Here is an 18,993-nt window from a genome sequence, read left to right as displayed (position 1 = left end):
CACTATCATGTCACCTGTCCCTGTTCTCCCTTTAATCCTGACCCACAAGCTCTCGGTTGGCTCCTCATCCATCCCCAGGCAGAGCTCCATGCACTCCAGCTGGTCAGTGACATGGAGGGTGACACCCCCTCCTCGTCTCCCCTGCCTGTCCTTCCTAAAGAGCCTGTATTCTTCTGTCCCAATGCTCCAGACATAGGATTGATCCCACCACATCTCCATGATGCCAGTAAGATTGTAGCCCTGTGGGCATGCACACATCTTTATCTCCTCTTGTTTATTTCCCATGCTAAGTATGGTTGAATTTAAGTTGGGCCCCTGATGAGGCTGACTTACAGGATAGTTAGCCTAGGGTTAAGTTGGTTTACTTTGTCTGTGTGTTTTTTTCTTTTCTCATGGTGTAATGGGGTATGCTGGATCTATACTGTGTAGTTTTAAAAAAATACATCCTTGCTCATCTAAGATACAGTGGATTATTTCCCTGATTCCAGAATATGGACTCCGGCTTGGAAGTCAGATCTTCATAAAAGAAATGACCCGTACTGGCCTAGCAACCAAAGATGGCAACCTTCATGAAGGGGATATCATTCTCAAGGTCTGTTCTGGTTATACTGCTAGCAGTTTAGCAGGCACTTGTTACAGTGGTTAGTCTGGAGTAAGTCATGTTATAGCCAAGTTCACTATTAAACTTGAGCAGAATATGGACTTGGTTGTTAACCTGTAGTATTGTTTTTGCCTTTTTATGTCCAGATCAATGGTACAGTGACAGAGAATATGTCTTTAGCTGATGCCCGAAAATTGATTGAGAAGTCACGGGGGAAGCTCCAGCTGGTTGTCCTCAGGGACAGAAAGCAGACACTGCTCAACATTCCTTCCCTGAATGACAGTGACTCAGAAATGGATGGTGAGGTTTAATGTCGATGAAAGTTCTGGACTCTGTGCAGGGACAGAATGCAGCTTATAGTGTTTTGCTTTAGTAGAGTGGTAAGAGGTTTTTTAAAAAAAAAAAAAAAATTCCAAACACAACAAACCTAAGTAATAGCCAATTAAGGATGAGGTCCACTTCCTTTAGGTGAAAGAAGAATTTTGTAGTAATCATATAATTACATTTTAGGCAGGGGCAGAGATAGAAGAAGCAATGTTGTTCTGGCAAAATCAGTCTTACTTCTCAGAACAAGCAAGTCAGTTGCTTTAATAAAAGACTTCAGTTTTAAAATAAGTGGATTGGACTGATCTCTTTCTGAGGTCATTAACACTCATGACAGCATTCAACAGGAGAGAAAAAATGTTAGGACGAGATGAAATCTAAGTCCACCTGGACAACTGTTTTTTATTGCCAGTATCTATTCTGTACAAATGATCTCTCACAATGTATGAGATGTATCACTCAACATAATCTTGCTTTGGGAAGGGCTCAGGATGTTTCGGGGAGCAGGATGTTACGTTATTTAGTGCAAGATGTTTGTTTCTCTGATGTCAGAATACTGCATGCAGCTTTTTCTAGGTTTTACTGTGAAGACCAAGAACAGTTCAAGTCTGAGAGCTACTCTGTTTCTTTCATTGCTGAAAAGCAATGATGTGAGGACTGTTAATGTGAAGGTGGTCTTCTGTTTGGGAACGTCCATGAGACCTCAAATAAAAGGCTGCTAACACTAGTTAATGAGTCTATGGTATGCTCAAAGTAGTTGTGTGGTGTGAGTGTGTTTCCTAAAGGTTGTGTAAAACCTGCCTAAAGTATTTTCAGGGGGATGGAGGTGTGGATGCACTAAAAGGCATACAGCACTTTTTGAACCCTAGTCAAAACTGACTTCAAATGGAAGTAGGCTTAAAGGTTCAGCACATTTTATATGTGAAAGTTTTGTAAATAAATGTGGTGATCAGACATGCAGATAATTTAAATCCTGCAATTATAGCTTTGCTGGTCTCTTTACAGACATTTCTGAAATAGAGTCAAACAGATCATTCTCCCCTCAAGATGACAGATTACATCATTCTGATCTAGATTCACATTCATCCAATGAAAAGCTGAAAGAGAAACCAAAGTAAGACATGGTCATTTCTAGTCCATTTTTCTAATGCTAGTTAAAGAAAATCTTAAAATACCTGGCATTCTTATCTGATTTCACTACTTTTTTTTTCTTTTTCTTTCTTTTAGTGCAAAAGATGATCCATCTAGTAGGATGTCCAGGATGGGAGCAATGCCTACACCATTCAAATCAACCGGTGACATTGCTACTTCTGCTGTTACAGTTGTAGACACAAACAAAGAACTGAAGTACCAAGATGACCCAGCAGGTCAGAGTTTGAAGTTTTTGGTTGCTTTTTTTTTTCCCTGACCACAGAATATCTAATCCCCCAATCATGTTGACATATCTAGTATACTCTTCATGTCAATCCCATCCTGACACGCCAGGAAGACGTCTGTCTTTCCTTTGAGGTGCAGAGAGAGAAGTAACTGAGATTATTTGAAAGTAGTTGCTTATTAGAATTGTGACCTCAGAAAGCAAGTACTCTTCTAGAGCATCTACTGTAGCCTATTGCCCTAAGCAGCCAAAGTCTGATCTGACTTGCCTGAAAGAGTTGTGTATCCCTCCCTTGACTCGAATTTTTCAAGAATTGTGGGGGGGGGGGGAAAAGGATGTAAATCAATTCTAGTCAAAAAGGTGCCTGATATTTAAACCTGTATTAATCTTTGTCATGGAGGAGTTTGATTGCTATCTGACAGCTAAAAATTGCTGCCATTTGTAACTTTTTTAATAGCTCAGTAACTTCTGTTGCTTTTTTACATGTAGTGTCTCAACCAAAAGCAGTTACAAGAACAATTCTTAAACCCAGCCCTGAGGATGAAGCAATATATGGGTAAGGCAGCACTTGGTGTGTTCTTTTGCACTCAGTGTTCTTGCAGTGACCTGTACCTGGTTCTCAGTTGCATGGGTTTTGGGGTTTTTTGCCCATTTGCAGTGATACTCCCTTTATAGCTTAATGACAGGAAGAGATGACACAGCTTCTAACTGACCATATTTGAGTTAAGCTTAGTTTTGGAAGTATCTTCCTGGAAGGTATAGACTTGCCTCCTACCTGGAAGCACCCTGTGTTTCTGGGCTTGCATGGGAACATACACAATGGTATATTTTTATATTTTTATTCTGCTCTATTTGGCACTTTGAGATAGTGTTTGAAGTACTGTGTCCATTTTGGGGCTCCCCAGGACAAGAAAGGCATTGACACACTGGAGCGAGTCTAGGGAGTTGGTGGGTGCAGCATAAGACACATGAGAAAAGACCAAGAAAACCGGTTTTGTTAAACCTGAAGAAGAGAGGACTGAAGGGACATCTTATTGCTATCTGCAGTGACCTAATGGGTAGAGAGTACAGAGAAAACTGAGGGGTGATAGGACAAAAAGCAAGGGACACAAGCAAGAGCACAGGAAATTCTGTTTTGATACAAAGAACAAAAGTTTTTATTATGAGGGTGTTTAACCGCTGGAACAGTTTTCTCTTCTAGGTTGTGGTATCTCTACCACCGCAGATACTCAAAAACATAACTGGTCAAGGCCCTGATCAACCTGTTTTGAGCAGAGGGCCATTCTAACCTGTGCAATTCTATGGAAATGTATTTTACACTTCCTCTGTTATTTTATATGTATACAAAAGATAATCCTGCCCTTCCCCACAATATTAAGATACAAAGAAAATGTCCTCTAATTTGTTAATAAGCTTGTTGCAAGACAAGCTGGAAACATCTTACAGAAATTTATGTCTTTTCTTCAAATACAAACCTGTGCAGTCCATATTGCAGTTCTAGTCTCTGCTTAGATATGAACAAAATACTGCTTCCAGAGTTTATTTTTGTGGGGATTTTTTGGATTATTTTTGTAAGTAATCAAATGAAACCTGGTACTGTTGATTCTTTAACAATTAAGTTACTAAAAGTTGCAAACTGTATTAATAGGAAGTCAGCTTATATGTTTTTTTTGGAGAGTTTTCAAATATGGAAAGGGAGAGAAGCACTGAGATTGTAAAGAGAAGCCTAAAAATAAGCTTTTGAATACATTCTGTAGCTTGGAGTGTTTTCTCAGATGGATTCTTTTCTCAGGTCTTTTCTGGGTTGGACCCTGCATATTTTGTCATTGATGTGCAAATTAATCAAGTTATTGTTTTGGTGAAGGGGTATTTATAATACAGGCTTAGGGTATTACTGAGAAAGGCTGGCAGATAAGTACTGTCCTCTGTGTTGGAAGGTCACTCAGGCATACAGCTTTTCTGACAGCAGAAAAGCTGAACCTGGTCCACTAAGCTCTCCCACTGCAATATGAAAGGACTGATTGTTAACATACTAGTAGAGTATTTTTGGAAATATTTCTCAGTACAAGAAAACTTGGAAGACTTCTGTCTAACAAACATGTTAAACTGCAAAGAAAATAGGTATATATTTAATTCATATGACAGTTCTCAAGCATACAGAGGAAAAAACAAGGAGTATGATTACCTATAACTCAGGCTGTTTACACAAAAAACCCAACTGCTCATCTGAGAGAGGATCCTGTAGATAGGAAACTATTTTGGGACTTCAAGAACAGGGAGTTGTTTTCCTGCTCTGTCAACTCTGTGTATGCCACTTAGTCACACTTCCTAGTTCAGTTTCTACTCTGAAAAATGTGAATTCTCTACTTCTTTCCTACACTGAAGAGTCACCTGGGTAAATATAGCCTATATAGTGAAAGAAAGGGGCTAAGAATATTATTAGTACAATTTTGTTGAAAGGGTTGCAATTTTTTTCTCTTGACAACCTGTTATTATCACATGCCTAACATCTGGCCTACTTCATTTTTCTGCATGTAAATCTTGTAGTCCTAACACGAAAATGGTGAGATTCAAGAAAGGGGACAGCGTGGGTCTACGACTGGCTGGTGGAAATGATGTAGGGATATTTATTGCTGGAATTCAAGAAGGCACCTCAGCTGATCAGGAGGGACTGCAGGAGGGAGATCAGATTCTTAAGGTATGTGTAAAAGCATGTGCCCATGAAATGCAAATTACTTTTGTATTTTTTTGTTTGCTGCTCAGTGGAAATATGGAAGAACTTATGATCTTAGGAAGTCAAATTATTGCTTTGGAAGTGTGTATGTGTGGTGGAGGATCTTACTGAAATTGGGTTTTAGAAGGACAGTTGTATATCGAGCTTTAGTTTGTTTAAGATTCTGTGGAAGTGGTAGGTAGGAGAAATATTAATCAAGAAAAATGCCTGAAGATGGAAGAATAAATTTTCTGTACAATGCTTCTTCCTAGTCTTGGAAGGGAAAAAAATTGAGGCCAGCATATTTTTCTTCTTTCATCTTTCTCCAGTTTTCTTGGGTAACAGTAATCTATTTTTCCAGTTTCTGAATTATATCATCTATGCCATTTTGTCCTCTTACATTCTCCTTTTTTTCTGAAAACTCAAATAGGAGGCTAATGTAATTTTTTTCTCTTCTGCCTCTTTTCTCTTGTGATAGTCTTGATTTTCAAGGCCTTTTGGAGCCTGTTAAAGTAGAAGAAACAATCTAGCAGTGCATATCCAGGACCTTGTTATTTCAGAAAGATTGCTGTTAAGGGCTGGAAAAAAATATTTCTTGTGGCAACAGACATCCATATTGACTTTAATAAGTAGAATAAGGGAAGAGAATATTTAAGATTTTTTAGATTAAACAAAAATCTTTGGTTATTCCTTTTATCGTTGATTTTTCAGGTATTGTTTTTTTTGTTTTGTTTTGGGTTTTTTTGTACACAGGTAAATACTCAAGACTTCAGAGGCATTGTTCGGGAAGATGCTGTTTTATATCTCTTAGAAATTCCCAAAGGTGAAACAGTGACAATTTTGGCTCAAAGCAAATATGAAGGTAGGTACTTTGAACAAAATGTGTGTATATCCATGAAGCTTTTAAGCTCTGTTTTGTCAGTGAAACCACAAATAATCTCTTGTGCTTATACTTGGTAGCATTTTAGTTACCTTTCTTTTCAGTAGTTTAGAAGATAGAAAGGGTCATACAGATGTGCATATGTGATGTGTTTTTCAGAGCACTTCTCCACCTTTTTCCTTATTAGCAAATAGTATCTCTTCTTAATCCTGAAGAGTGGCAATATACTTCTTGTTCCTTCTGCTTTTCTGTCTGTATCAGCTGGCCCAAGACCTGCTGTTAGCATTCCTGTTCTGCTGTGCCTTGGCAGTCATAAAGAATTCAGTCAGCTAGCAGCCAGTGGACAGTTTTATTAATGAACAGTTAAGAAGCAAGCAAAGCCTCTTGCTTTCCTGTTGGAGACACAGCTTGCTGTAATATTCAGTACTGTAGCTGCTTTTTGCTTTGGGAAGGTGCAAGTACCTCCTTCCCTCAGAGCTGTAAGGGCTGTACATGTACAAGTATAGAACACCCTTGATAATGTGTGTGTAGGGCAATGGATGTGAAGGTTGGGTTTTTGCATCTTTTCGAGTGGAGGGGAAGAATTTCAAAACTATTATCTAGAATGACAGCTTAATCTTTCTTTCCAGTGTAAAAAATTATAAACTAAAGGGGAGTTCCTGTTTTAGTCTACAGAGATATTATGGCCTGTGGCAGAGGAGATTCATTCTTCATCAGGAGCCACTTTGAGTGTGAAAAAGAGTCACCACAGAGCTTAGCATTCACCAGAGGGGAGATCTTTAGGGTAGTTGATACACTGTATGATGGCAAACTGGGAAACTGGCTGGCTGTGAGAATTGGAAATGAACTGGAAAAGGGCCTCATTCCAAATAAGAGCAGGTAAGTTGGCTTCCTGTCTTTCTGCCTATTGTTACAAATAAGATTTTGTATTTTTCCAAATGATTTTTCCTTCCTATATCATACCTTTCTTCCTTTTTTTTTTTCCCCTTACAAGAATAATAAATTGTTTTGTCTTTACTTTCACAACAATTGTGCGCAGAAAACTGTAGATTTTAGAACCATTATGTGAGGGGAGGATAAGAGAGGATGGTGTTACCTACATACTTGATCAGGTATTTGCAACATAGACCTAGAGCTACTGTCACCAATCAACCAAGCTTTGACCACTAGCTGCTTCAGTTCCTCTTCTAGAAAATGGGTGGAGAGTCCTGTTTTTGCCTTTTTTGTGTCTTTTCCCCCTTCTTGTCCCCCTATTCACCCTGTCCCTAACCGAATCAAACAAAACCACTACACATTAGGAAGCTCATGATTAATCTTTTAAATGAAGTACAGTGCTTGAATTTCTTTTGTATATCCTTACAGAAAACACTTCAAGAATTTACTCCATTTATTCCATATTTCTTGGTAGCTGTAGTCCTTATTTTTGTGTGAAATACTGAGTGAATCACAGCAATGTTTTTTGTTTAAATATGCTTTCCTAGTCAAAATTCATGTGAGGTAATAATAAGTGTTCAAATGTGTGCAATGAGTAAAAGTATTAAAATTCATCAGCAAAAGAATCAGGGTATTTTTAGAGTGTAGCTTTTAAGTTCTTGAGTGTGGTTGTGATTTTAAGATGGAGGAAAAAAGCTCACAGCTGTGTTGTACAGAAGTTCCTGAAATGAGCTGCTTATGTGACTCCCTTGCCTCTTTCCTGGTTTACTACATTCTCTCCTCTCTGTTAATTGATCTGACCAAACCAGCTTTTGCTTCTATGCTGGAGTGACTTAGCTTATAAGGTTTAATGGAGAAGAGAATAGTGAGAGTAATTTCTTAGGCCTCTCTTTGGTTCTAAGTTGCACTCTCTCACCACCTCCTTGCAGTTGCATTCTTTTATTTATGCTTGTGTGAGTTACCAGTTTCTGACCTGAGAACTCATTTCTGCCCAGCAGTCTTGTAGCTGTGGTGAGTTGGAGCATCATTCTGACATTGTGTTTGCTCCAAGGCAGAAGAACCTGGACTCCTCTGTTCTTACCTCCACTCATGGCTCTCTGACAAATTACCTGTTGCAAATTCAAAATCCATTGTTCTTCAGTGAAAGCACCTTTACCCTCTGACTAGTTTTGTACAAATGAGCTCTGTGCTTTCTCTGTCAGAGCTGAGCAGATGGCCAGCGTTCAGAATGCCCAAAAAGATGGCTCAAGCGATAGGGCAGACTTCTGGAGAACACGTGGCCAGCGATCTGGGGTGAAGAAAAATCTGAGGAAGAGTCGTGAAGATCTGACAGCTATTGTATCTGTGAGCACAAAATTCCCAGCTTATGAGCGAGTTCAGTTGCGTGAGGGTAAGTGAGACTGCTCTGAGCCAGCTGCCCATGTATTGCTGGCTGGTTTAACATCCAAATGTTTGGTCAGCTAAGTAAGTAATTTCTAACAACTTGGGTTCAATGTTAAATTTGAGCAACAGGAAGGGATGATATTTTTCTCAGAATGCAAATTTCTGGATGCTATTAAGTACTCTAAGACAAAAAGCTTTTTATGTTTTTAAACAGCTGCTGTTCTCTTCTGCCTCCAAATTACAAGGTTTAAAATGAAAAAAGGAAGAAACAAGCAGGGTTTTCTTGTTTTCTCAGCTTCCCTTTGGCTAGCTCTGAAAGTACATTCAATATGCCTGAGATCAATCACAGTCTTTAGCTTACTCATAAATAGCACTTTAACATTACCTTGAGAGCAAATAAAACCTGAGTATTTTCAGCAGATTGTCCAAATGTAATCCAGGTTAATGTGGTCAGCCATTTCCGTGACTCTAAACTAGATATATTACTAGTCATGTTGAGCAAGTCAAGATCATTTTCTGGGTATTCACACATGACAGTGTTGTGGAGCAAAACAAATAGTAAAAAGTACTTTAAAGGAGCTCCCAGATGTCCAGATGGAGACTGAGCAATAGAATGGTATTCCCCCATTAACTTATGAAGACCATATTTGCACTTGCTTTAACATAAACGTAACAGAATTTTGTATTTCTTTGCTTCATCAAGCTGCCCTACATCTGGTTTAGCATTTGTATCTTTATTCACACAAAATCCTCTGCGTCAAGGTTCAAGCTATTTTGCTGGATGGAAAGATTACTGAAGATCTGCTGTATGTTTTCAGAATGTAGAATCCTCTCAATACATCTTCATTAGAAGGAATAAGGAAGCTGTTAAAATCAAAACAATCTCTTTTGCTTTCTCAACTGTTAAAAATAGCTTTCTGTATGCGTTGCACAGACTTCTGAGAAATAAAATTTTTTAAATATATTTTTTTAATATCTTCAACTTACTCATAAGGTTGGATAGTAATTGAGGATCTTGTCTGTGCCACTTCACTTATATATAAAATCAGTCTTACCAGACTTACCATTTCTCCAAATATTTTTTTTTCAGCTGGTTTTAAGAGACCTGTGGTGATATTTGGCCCTCTTGCAGATGTCGCTATGGAGAAGTTGTCAAATGATTTGCCTCACCTGTACCAGACAGCAAGTAAGTTGTCCTCCTAGGTTCCTTATCATTCTTAACTGAGAGAATGAATAACTTAATAATCACAGCTGCCTGGCCACTCTAGATAAGCTAAAATGTTGTCTTTGCAGAGACAGAACCCAGAGATGCAGGTTCAGAAAAGTCAACTGGGGTAGTGCGCTTGAACACTGTGAGGCAAATCATTGAGCAGGTAGAGTATTTCTCTGTGAAAATTGCTTACACTCAAAAGCATGTTGTTTGATTTGTTTGCTCCTAAAACTTTCAGCATCCTCAAATCTTTATTGCATCTATTTCTGCAATAAGCAGACTTGGCTTAATGATAGGGCTGTTTTGAGATTGTTCAACAATTTTTATAATTTTGATAGCTGTCCTCCAAGTGGAAGGGTGAACCTGATGTTAGAAATTAAATTATTCTTTCTTAGTCCCTTCTAAATTTGAATGGAGGGACATCTGTGTTTTACTGTATGCTTTCTGAATTTGCCGTAAAGGCTTTACTTGTCATGCAGTGGTCTACTTGCTCTTACTGTCATCAGAAACTTAGTTTTGGATTGCTTCAGAGTTTCTACTATTAAACTGAACAGGAAGTGACTATGATGGCTAAGTGGCATCTGCTGAGACTGCATTGACTTTCTATAATAGCATTTAGAGATCAAGTAGATAGGTGGTAATCAAGAAGCCTAAAAAACTTAGGCAAAAAGAATGTACTCTGAAGCATATTGCCCTAAGCCAAATAAAATCAGTGTCAGAGGGGTTAGAATGTCACACAGAAGTCTGTTCAGAGCTCAGGCCTCACTGAAGCACACATTTGAAAATCCCATTCATCTTTCCACTAGAAGTAGCTAAGAAGGAATATATTAAATCGAAAAAGTGAGACTTACTCAGCTAGTAAGTGTAGATAAAAGCTCACAGATAGCACCCAGAATAGTTGTGGTAAAGGAAGCTGTGTTAGGAGCAGGTAGAGAGAAAAGCTAGTTAACTTTCACTACCTATTAAAAACAAACAAAAAAAGGTGGAATAAGTGCCTTTTACTTAACATGAGAGTTAGTTAACATAAGAATGTGGACATTCAGGCAAAAGCTGTTCAGGAAAATTGAGCTGAAAGAAAAAGGCTGCCTGCTGTGGCTCGTGAATGTGATATAAATGTGGGAAAAAATCCAACAAGTTGTGGTCTTTTTTGGGCAAAAATATTCTGGTTTTCCTAGCATACCATGTTCTAACCACCTCCTTTTGTTCCCCACAAGCAGTGCACTGACTGCACTTTGTTATTAACAGGATAAACATGCTCTGTTGGATGTGACTCCTAAAGCGGTGGACCTGCTAAATTATACCCAGTGGTTTCCAATTGTGGTGTTCTTTAACCCAGACAGTAAGCAGGGTGTGAAAACCATGAGACAAAGGCTATGTTCCACATCTAACAAGAGCTCGAGAAAACTTTATGAGCAAGCAAACAAACTGAAGAAAACTTGTTCCCACCTCTTTACAGGTAAGGTAGAATATGTGTCTTACCTGCTTACCAAGAGATTAGTGGATGTGACTGTGAGTCACATGTGTGAGTCTTGAGATATCCACTCATACTCCATGTATTAACTCATGGAGGCAGGAGCTAAAAGGGTGTGAAGGTATGTTCGTGACAATCCCTTCCTTGACTTTTTTTTAAAGTTCCTTGTTCTGCCAAATTCTAATATAAAAGAGGTTGTGAATTGGCATACTGTCATTAAAAGATAAGTGATTTAATAAGCTTGGGGAATGGACAAACAATAAAATAAAAATACAATGCTTCTGTCCATGATCTAAATGAAATGGCTGGTTTACATTCTCACATAACTAAGACAAAAAGCGTTAAACAGCAAGGACTGGATAAAGGATCGCATTGCATTTGCTGTGTATATATACTTTTTCCTTCGATTTTTACAGCCACCATCAATTTGAATTCAGCCAATGATAGCTGGTATGGTAGTCTGAAAGATACAATTCAGCAACAGCAAGGAGAAGCAGTATGGGTATCAGAAGGAAAGGTAAGCAGCCAGTCTGTACTGTACTAAGCTATACAGATGTCTCAAGGTACCTCTTGCCAGTAAAAATTGTTCAAAATTTTGTTTGCCAGTGCTGGATAAGTTAGACAAGTAGTCAGTTGATGTCTTGGTAACAAAAAATTACTTCTTATTGTTCTTTTTGAACAGATACTTTGGAGCTTTCATCACTAATACTGTGGCTAGGAGAGAACGGTGAGGAGGGATAAACTTTTACAGGACTTTATGGTTCTGCATTAGAGTTTCTTTCAGTTCTGCAAAGTCATTCTTAAGGAGTTGTTTGGAATGATGTTGAGACCTAACTAAACTCTAATTCTTATATATTTAATCTTTTTTCCTTAATTCTTACTGACTTTTCTCTAGATGGACGGCATGGAAGACGATGCAGATGATCGTATGTCTTACCTTACTGCAATGGGTGCTGACTATTTGAGTTGTGACAGTCGGCTGATCAGTGACCTGGAGGACACAGATGGAGAAGGAGGTGCATACACTGACAATGAACTTGATGAGCCCTTGGACGAACCAAAGATTTCATCTGTTAGCCGGTCCTCTGAACCTGTGCATCATGAGGAGGTGAGATGGTTGGATTTTCAACAAAACTGTACTTTGGACCTTTTGAAAGCCCTGTATGTATGCCTTAAAAATGAGAGCTTTTTTAAACTGCACCTTCATCTTACCTCTAATAGTGTTTTAGATCTACGTTGTGTAGAGCAAAAATAATAATGGCTCTGCTTTTCTGCCTAACTGTAGGTTTCCTGATGATGTCTCTTCACCTTGAACTTTGCAGTTATATCTGCAGTGATTGTGGTCAGGTTGCTGACAGTCATTTGGCTCCTGGTTACTGTTCCCAAAACAGTAAAGAAAGAGAAAAAATGATTCAGTTACTGGATACTGCAGTGATTTTATCTCTTATTTTCTTTCATAGAGTTTAAAAAAATTTAGTCCCGAACCAAGGACTCAGTTGAGAAAAGCTGGTAGCAGGGAGATCCTTAGAGAACCAAGTCCACCTCCAGCATTCAAGCCTGAACCACCTAAGGTAAACTTGTAGAAAACAAATCTGAATACAGAGTTCCTCTTTCTGGAGAACTCTCCAGGGTGGCATATTAAGAAGAGTAGTAGGAATGATCAGAACCTAGAAAACATTGTAAGTGTGGAGAGAAGGAATGATTGGAAGGTGTTTCAGGATCAAGCAGAGCAAAAACTTAAAGGATAACAGTTCTCTTCAAATATGTGTGATCTCTATATGGAATAAGACATTAGACTCTTTTTGTGTCTGGTAACAAATCTAAAGGCACTTTTTTATCTCAGCAAGAACAAATGTAAGCTAATCATTAGGAAAAGCATATCTGATGGCCATTATTGTGAAGCACAAAACCAGAATCTACAACCTCTGAAATCAGTCTCCATCACTAGAAATTGATGTTAATTGTATATTCAAACCTTGCTCAGGAATGATGTAAGGAAAAAAAATTATGATGTTTGGAACCCAAATTCTATTTTAGCAGTGTGTGATTTCCCCTGACCCCAAAGTCAGTCCTTTATGAGGATGGGTGCCCTCACATACTGCACGTATTCAAAATATATTCAAGTATGCCTTGACAATGGAGATTGGGCAGAGTAGGACATGTGTAAGGATAAAGATGGAAGAGAAAACAGACTTGGGTTCTGTGCTCTTCTAGACTCTAGGTAGTGATATTCTACATTAGGTGGTACTGACAAAATCATTTGGGAGGCCAGTTTTCTCTGTACTGTACTCTAACACACATTGTAGTTCTGATAGGCCTTAACAAATGGAACAAACAAGTCTAAACATGCTAGTCTTCTGTAGGTTGATGTGTAGTGTATGAGCATCTGGCCAAAATGTTGCAGCAGTTCAAATACTTCTCCAGTGTTACTTCGAATGAATATTGACACTGTTAAATATGTAGGCAAAATGATTAATTTCAGATTAAAGCTTTCATTTGAAATGAAAATTATGAAGTTGCTGATGTAAACTTTGTTTGTGTGTTTTATACTTCCAGGGAAAGTTACAAAACAAAGAGGATCTACATGACTTTCTCAAGAACTATGACTCCAAATCAAGTAATATTGCTGTCAGCAGTGAGACTTCAACCATATCAGCTAAAGCAGCACCACCACCTGTTTCGGTGAAACCTGCCTTTGGGCGTCCCATCCTGAGAAACTCTCAGCCAGCAGTCCCACCTGCAGAGGAGGAGGAGGAGTCAAAGTTGGAAGAGGAAGGAAGTGAACAAGAAAATACTCCAAAATCTGTATTGAGGAAAGTAAAAATATTTGAGGAGATGGATCATAAGGCAAGGATGCAAAGAATGCAAGAGCTACAAGAGGCCCAGAATGCCAGGGTATGAAGAGATGCATTCTCCCCTTGCTGTGCTTTCCAGCATATAGAACAGCCTGCATCCTGAAAGTTAAAATCATTGCATTGTGTTGTTTCTGGAGGGAGAAGTCTGGGAAACCACACATCCAAACGTACCATTGTGTGTATTTGGGTGTAAAAAGAGGACATATTTTAAGACTTCATATTGTAACCATAGAAAGCTGACTTCTAATAATCCTGTTGCTTTTGGCAATCCATTGCTTTCATGTGCACTTTGAATTACTATTCTATCAAAAGATTATGTAATTGTAGGAATATGAACAAGATCCATTATCAGTTTGTGCTTTAATTGTTTGAGATGTAGCTGTGACCTGCTAGATCTTCAGTCTAGGATCCCTAATGGATAGACTTGAACAGTTATTTTCTCCTGCTTTCTTTTAAAGCTTGAAATAGCCCAGAAGCACCCAGATATTTATGCTGTCCCTGTCAAAACACAGAAGTCAGAACAGAACTGGCCCCAGCCTGTGAGGTAAGGTGTATACAGTTTAAAGCATTCTATCTTGATTGTTTACTTCACCAGCAGGAGGAAGACTGATCCTGCCAGTTATTTGTACAAATAATCCTGCCTTAGGGTATTGCTTTGTTATTGTGCCTCAAAGATTACTGTAAAGGTGGGGCAAAATTTCAGTGAACTCTTCTTGGTTTTCAGGATATTTTTTTCTTTTAGTTCATTCATAGTGTTTGGGTTACCTAGGAAGAAACACTATTCTTTTGCTGAAGTATTTGCAGAGCCAGTTTTTTGCCCCTGTCAGTATTACTCAGAAGCTTTTCTGCATTCATGTCCTCTTATGTCCATTACTCCTGTGCTAGATACTTGATGACTGTTAGTCTATTCTAACAAGTAGTTGCTGTTTTAATTACTTAATGACACTTAAATGCTTATTCAGTTACAGATGTATTGTGTGAGTAGGGAAACTGAGGATGAAACTTGCCTGAGGTCACCCATCAAGTCTCATGAAAATAGTAGTCTTTCATTAAAACTCAGTGAGTTCTGGACTGGTTGACCATTGTGTTATCTTGCCCTACACACTGTATATTTCTATCTCTATACTTCTGCACACTTTTTAAGGATAAGAGCCCTAGTGAGAGCCTTGAGTGAGGAGAGAAGGCTATCAATTTAAGAAACATCACAAAAGAAGTCTTCAGACTTTGAGACAGGAAACTGAGGATGCAAAAGAAGCAGGCATAGAAATAATCTGGTGCAAAAACAATTGAGGAAAATGTCAACTGGAGTAGCATTAATGATTGAAAACCTCTCTGCTCAGGGACTAAAGTGCTGTAAAGCCTCTTGATGTGGGTGGATGTGTGTTTAATAATCTTAAATTCAGCATTCTTCCAGGCAGGTTGAGTAGATCAAATCTGAACATCAGACTCCAGCTTGGTGGAAATAAGATGCCTCTCAGATAGGCTTACCATGGCCATGCAATTGTTTATGGGCTAGAAGGGGTTTCATTTGCTCCATGTGCCTTTCTAAACTGTACGTGGCCATAAAGCCAATACTAAGTGTAATTATTTTTCAGCTTTTCAGAATGGAAGTAAACTTTATCTCTCTGTCTTACTATGTTAGCTCCAGACCTCCAGAACCCCAGAAACCTCCTATTAGACCTCACCTAGAGAACCGTGGCAGTTACGGCAGCGATGCAGAGGAGGAGGAGGAATACCGGCGTCAGCTATCAGACCACTCTAAGAAGGGGTATTATGGACAGCCATCCAGATACAGAGACACAGAATTGTAGGCTTGCTAGTATGTGCGTGTGTAATGTTCTTTTGAGGTTTCTTCCTTCACAGGAAAAGTGGCGCAGTAGTTAGCCTTGAAAAGCTCTGTTTTTATTGGGGGTGTTGTTAGAGGGTACACTACTCAATTCAGACATATCTATACACTCGAACTGGAAGAGTTCATTTTTGGGGATATTATTTTGTTAGCATCTAAGAAAAGAAATCACTATTGCCTGAATGCTGTTGCCTGTTTTATAAGGACCAAATCTTGAAAGTTTGTGTTAATTCTTGGTATTTTCCTATTAACATAAAACCCTTTTTTCCCTTTTATTAATGCTGCCTTTTTGGACTGTTCTGCTGTGTTATGAAAGTATGATCCCAGAGATAAACTTCTTAATGCAATAGAACTAAATTTGAAAGTGTATTTGAAGAACAGTAAGTGCCTTTAACAAGAAGCATCTTAAACTGTTTCGACATTAATACTTGGTGAAAAGCCATAATACACTAAAAGGGGATTGACTGTTTTACCTATCTTTATTTTTTATCAGTTTCATGGTAACAATTTTCCTTGCATGTTATTATTCTAAGTTCATAGATGAGTATGCAATATTTCATAAATACTGACTGTACATAATAAGGGTGCAGTTGACTGGGTTGTTGGAAAAGAGGAGGATGTGCTTAAACAGACAAAATGATGTAGAAATTCCATCATGTATTAAAATTTAAAATAATAAAGGATGTATTCTAGACAAACTTTGTCTATCTTATTTTTCTTTTGAACAGTACTAGTTTTCTAGAGTTTCTGACTTTCAAGAGTACACTTACAGCAGCACACTGTTCAGGTCAGAGTCTCATCTTCTGCTGTTCAGGTAACGAGAAACATCACTGTTGATGTTGGTTCCCAGTGTTCTGAGCATTGTTTTGAAATTTGTTGTGGTTTAAAAGAAAACTGATGCAGAACTATGGACTTCCTGCAAAAACTTACCTTTTATCGTATTAACTTCTGCCTCCCCATTCCTGCTCTTTATCCTTAATTCTGCTATATAGAAGAAAAATCCTTGAAGGGGTTGATTTTTGCTGATGTGATAGAAAAGATGGTTTTCTAATGCTCTCTTGAAATGAAAAAGGTGGAATTTTCTTGTTAGAGCAAAAGAATAGATGCATCTCAGATGAGGAAACCTGTGCTGCTCACCATAAATTAGAATCATAGAACAGAATCATTTAGGTTGGAAAAGACCCTTAAGATCATCAGGTCCAACCGTTAACCTAACACTGCCAAGTGCACCACTAAACCACGTCCCTAAGTGCCACACCTACAGGGCTTTTAAATATCTCCAGGGATGGTGACACAACCACTTCCCTGGGCAGCCTGTTCCAGTGCTCAACAACCCTTTCAGTGAAGAAACTGTTCCTCAAATCCCATCTAAACCTCCCCGGGCACAACTTGAGGCTGTTTCCTCTCGTCCTGTCACTTGGTACTTGGGAGAAGAGGCCAACACCTGCCACACTACAACCTCCTTCCAGGTAGCTGTGGAGAGCGATAAGGTCTCCCCTGAGCCTCCTTTTCTCCAGACTGAACAACCAAACAATCCTTCAGCTGCTCCTCACAGGACCTGTTCTCTAGACCCTTCACCAGCCTCGTTGCTCTTCTCTGGATGTGCTCCAGCACCTCAGTGTCTTTCTCATAGCGAGGGCCCCAAACTGAACACAGTATTCGAGGTGCGGCCTCACCAGTGCCGAGTACAGGGGGACAATCACTTCCCCAGTCCTGCTGGCCACACTATTTCTATACAGACCAGGATGCTCTTGGCCTTCTTGGCCACCTGGGCACACTGCCAGCTCATGTCCAGCTGGCTGTTGACCAACACCCCCAGGTCCTTTGGGCAGCTTTCCAATCAGTTCCCCAAGCTTATAGCATCGTATGGGGTTGTTGTGACACATGTGCAGGACCCAGCACTCAGCCTTGTTGAACCTTATACAATGGGCCTTGGCCCATTGATCCAGCCAGTCCAGATCCCTCTGTTAGAGCCATTCTACGACCAAGCAGATCAACGCTCTGGCACAACTTGGTGTCGTATGCAAACTTGGGGTGCACTTGATGCCCTTGTCCAGATCATTGATAAAGATGTTAAAGATATCAATATAAAAATTGATATATAGAATAGAGGTATACTATATAAAATATATATCAGAATAAAATATATAAAAATATTGTTAACTATATTACTTTAATTAAGCCTTCTTTACATTCAGCTGGGGAGAATTTGTTAGCATTAAAACTTCTTCTGTTCCAGTTATATGTTTTTAGATGTGGGTTCATCTGTGTTTCAGTACCACAACTCTTATCTTTGAAATGATTAAGTACTGCCTATATTAGAATGTAGTTTATAGTTTGATTGTGTAATAAGAAAGCTAAAATATGCATGATGATCATCAGTTCTTCAGTGTAATTTTCCCCACCACAACCCAAGATCCTTGACTCATTCATTTCATGGACAGTTCTTATTTAGGGGGTAATTATTCTGTGGGTTTTTTTCTCCTTGGTATTCAGTTTGTAGATGCCCTCCCTTTATCCCGGTAAACAAATAGTATTAAAAATTACATGTTTGTTTTTATAATTTCAAACAAAATCCTCGGTGCACCCAAATATCCCTGTTTCTGGATATCTAGAGGGAAGCATCTGTTGAAACACAGTGCTTCCCAATAAAGCTGCTGTGCCTTAATATCTGCTTGCTCCTGAGTAGCTCTGCAAACATCAGGAAATACACTTTCAGAGCAGCCCTGCAGTGTAGGTGACACAAAACTAAGTGTTGATGTGCAGCTCATCTGTTTGCTTTCTTTGGTGCAGGAGCGAGAGAAAATAATTTGGGATTGCATCTTTTTTTTTTTCTTCTTCCCCTACAGAGGAGTGGTCTGGAGGATTAGTAGTAGAGGGGTGGATGGATTCAAAGTTGATGAGGGAAGAAATCAGAAGCAAAGACAGTAATGTCTCCCAACCGGTTCCTGAGTCTGTAAACAATTCTAGGACTGTGGCTTTATTTTTCTCAACCAAATTTTTAGCAACAGATGTTGGTTCCCTCACTTCAGAAGACTTTTAAGGTGTCATGTAATGCAGAAAAAGTACTACTCCTTCACAGTCTTAACAAAAGAGTTTAAAGGGAGCAATATTCAGCTTTCACTCTCATTGAAGTATCAGGGTATCTGAACTCTGTAAGAATGCTTTGGTATTCTGTAGGATGCTGAAAGTCTATGCAATGTTGCTAATACATCCTCCTTTCCCTCTCAGTCCCACTGGAAACAGATCTCAGCATCCACAGAACAGACTTTGGTCTTGGAATGACCAGCTTTCTCTCTTCCCCCATATAATGCTGAAGACAAAATAGGTCTTTTTTTATTGTTCTATTTTTTTAGCTTTTGTTCTAGTTAGCAGTTACAATTTGTCACTTGCATACATGGA

General features: G+C 38.9%; 1 protein-coding gene across 5 annotated transcripts in view; it reads left to right on the top strand.

The window, feature by feature from the left end:
• Window positions 1-16,289, top strand: part of TJP2 (tight junction protein 2) — a 67,999-nt gene extending 51,710 nt beyond the window's left edge. For all 5 annotated transcript variants that reach the window (XM_074857153.1, XM_074857155.1, XM_074857158.1 and 2 more), the window contains 18 exons: window positions 489-592; window positions 748-901; window positions 1,931-2,039; window positions 2,153-2,292; window positions 2,790-2,856; window positions 4,848-4,998; window positions 5,767-5,875; window positions 6,562-6,772; window positions 8,029-8,216; window positions 9,300-9,395; window positions 9,503-9,582; window positions 10,665-10,875; window positions 11,307-11,407; window positions 11,786-11,998; window positions 12,351-12,461; window positions 13,447-13,785; window positions 14,204-14,289; window positions 15,388-16,289. In XM_074857153.1, coding sequence (XP_074713254.1) covers window positions 489-592; window positions 748-901; window positions 1,931-2,039; window positions 2,153-2,292; window positions 2,790-2,856; window positions 4,848-4,998; window positions 5,767-5,875; window positions 6,562-6,772; window positions 8,029-8,216; window positions 9,300-9,395; window positions 9,503-9,582; window positions 10,665-10,875; window positions 11,307-11,407; window positions 11,786-11,998; window positions 12,351-12,461; window positions 13,447-13,785; window positions 14,204-14,289; window positions 15,388-15,556 — 2,639 coding nt within the window. In that variant the 3' untranslated portion in view covers window positions 15,557-16,289. The remainder of the gene's footprint in view (window positions 1-488; window positions 593-747; window positions 902-1,930; window positions 2,040-2,152; window positions 2,293-2,789; window positions 2,857-4,847; window positions 4,999-5,766; window positions 5,876-6,561; window positions 6,773-8,028; window positions 8,217-9,299; window positions 9,396-9,502; window positions 9,583-10,664; window positions 10,876-11,306; window positions 11,408-11,785; window positions 11,999-12,350; window positions 12,462-13,446; window positions 13,786-14,203; window positions 14,290-15,387) is intronic.
• The last annotated feature ends 2,704 nt before the right edge of the window (window positions 16,290-18,993 follow it).

The sequence above is a fragment of the Strix uralensis genome, chromosome Z (genome assembly GCF_047716275.1).
Source record: "Strix uralensis isolate ZFMK-TIS-50842 chromosome Z, bStrUra1, whole genome shotgun sequence".
Taxonomy (NCBI): Eukaryota; Metazoa; Chordata; class Aves; order Strigiformes; family Strigidae; genus Strix; species Strix uralensis.
This window is presented reverse-complemented; position numbering and strand designations above follow the sequence as displayed.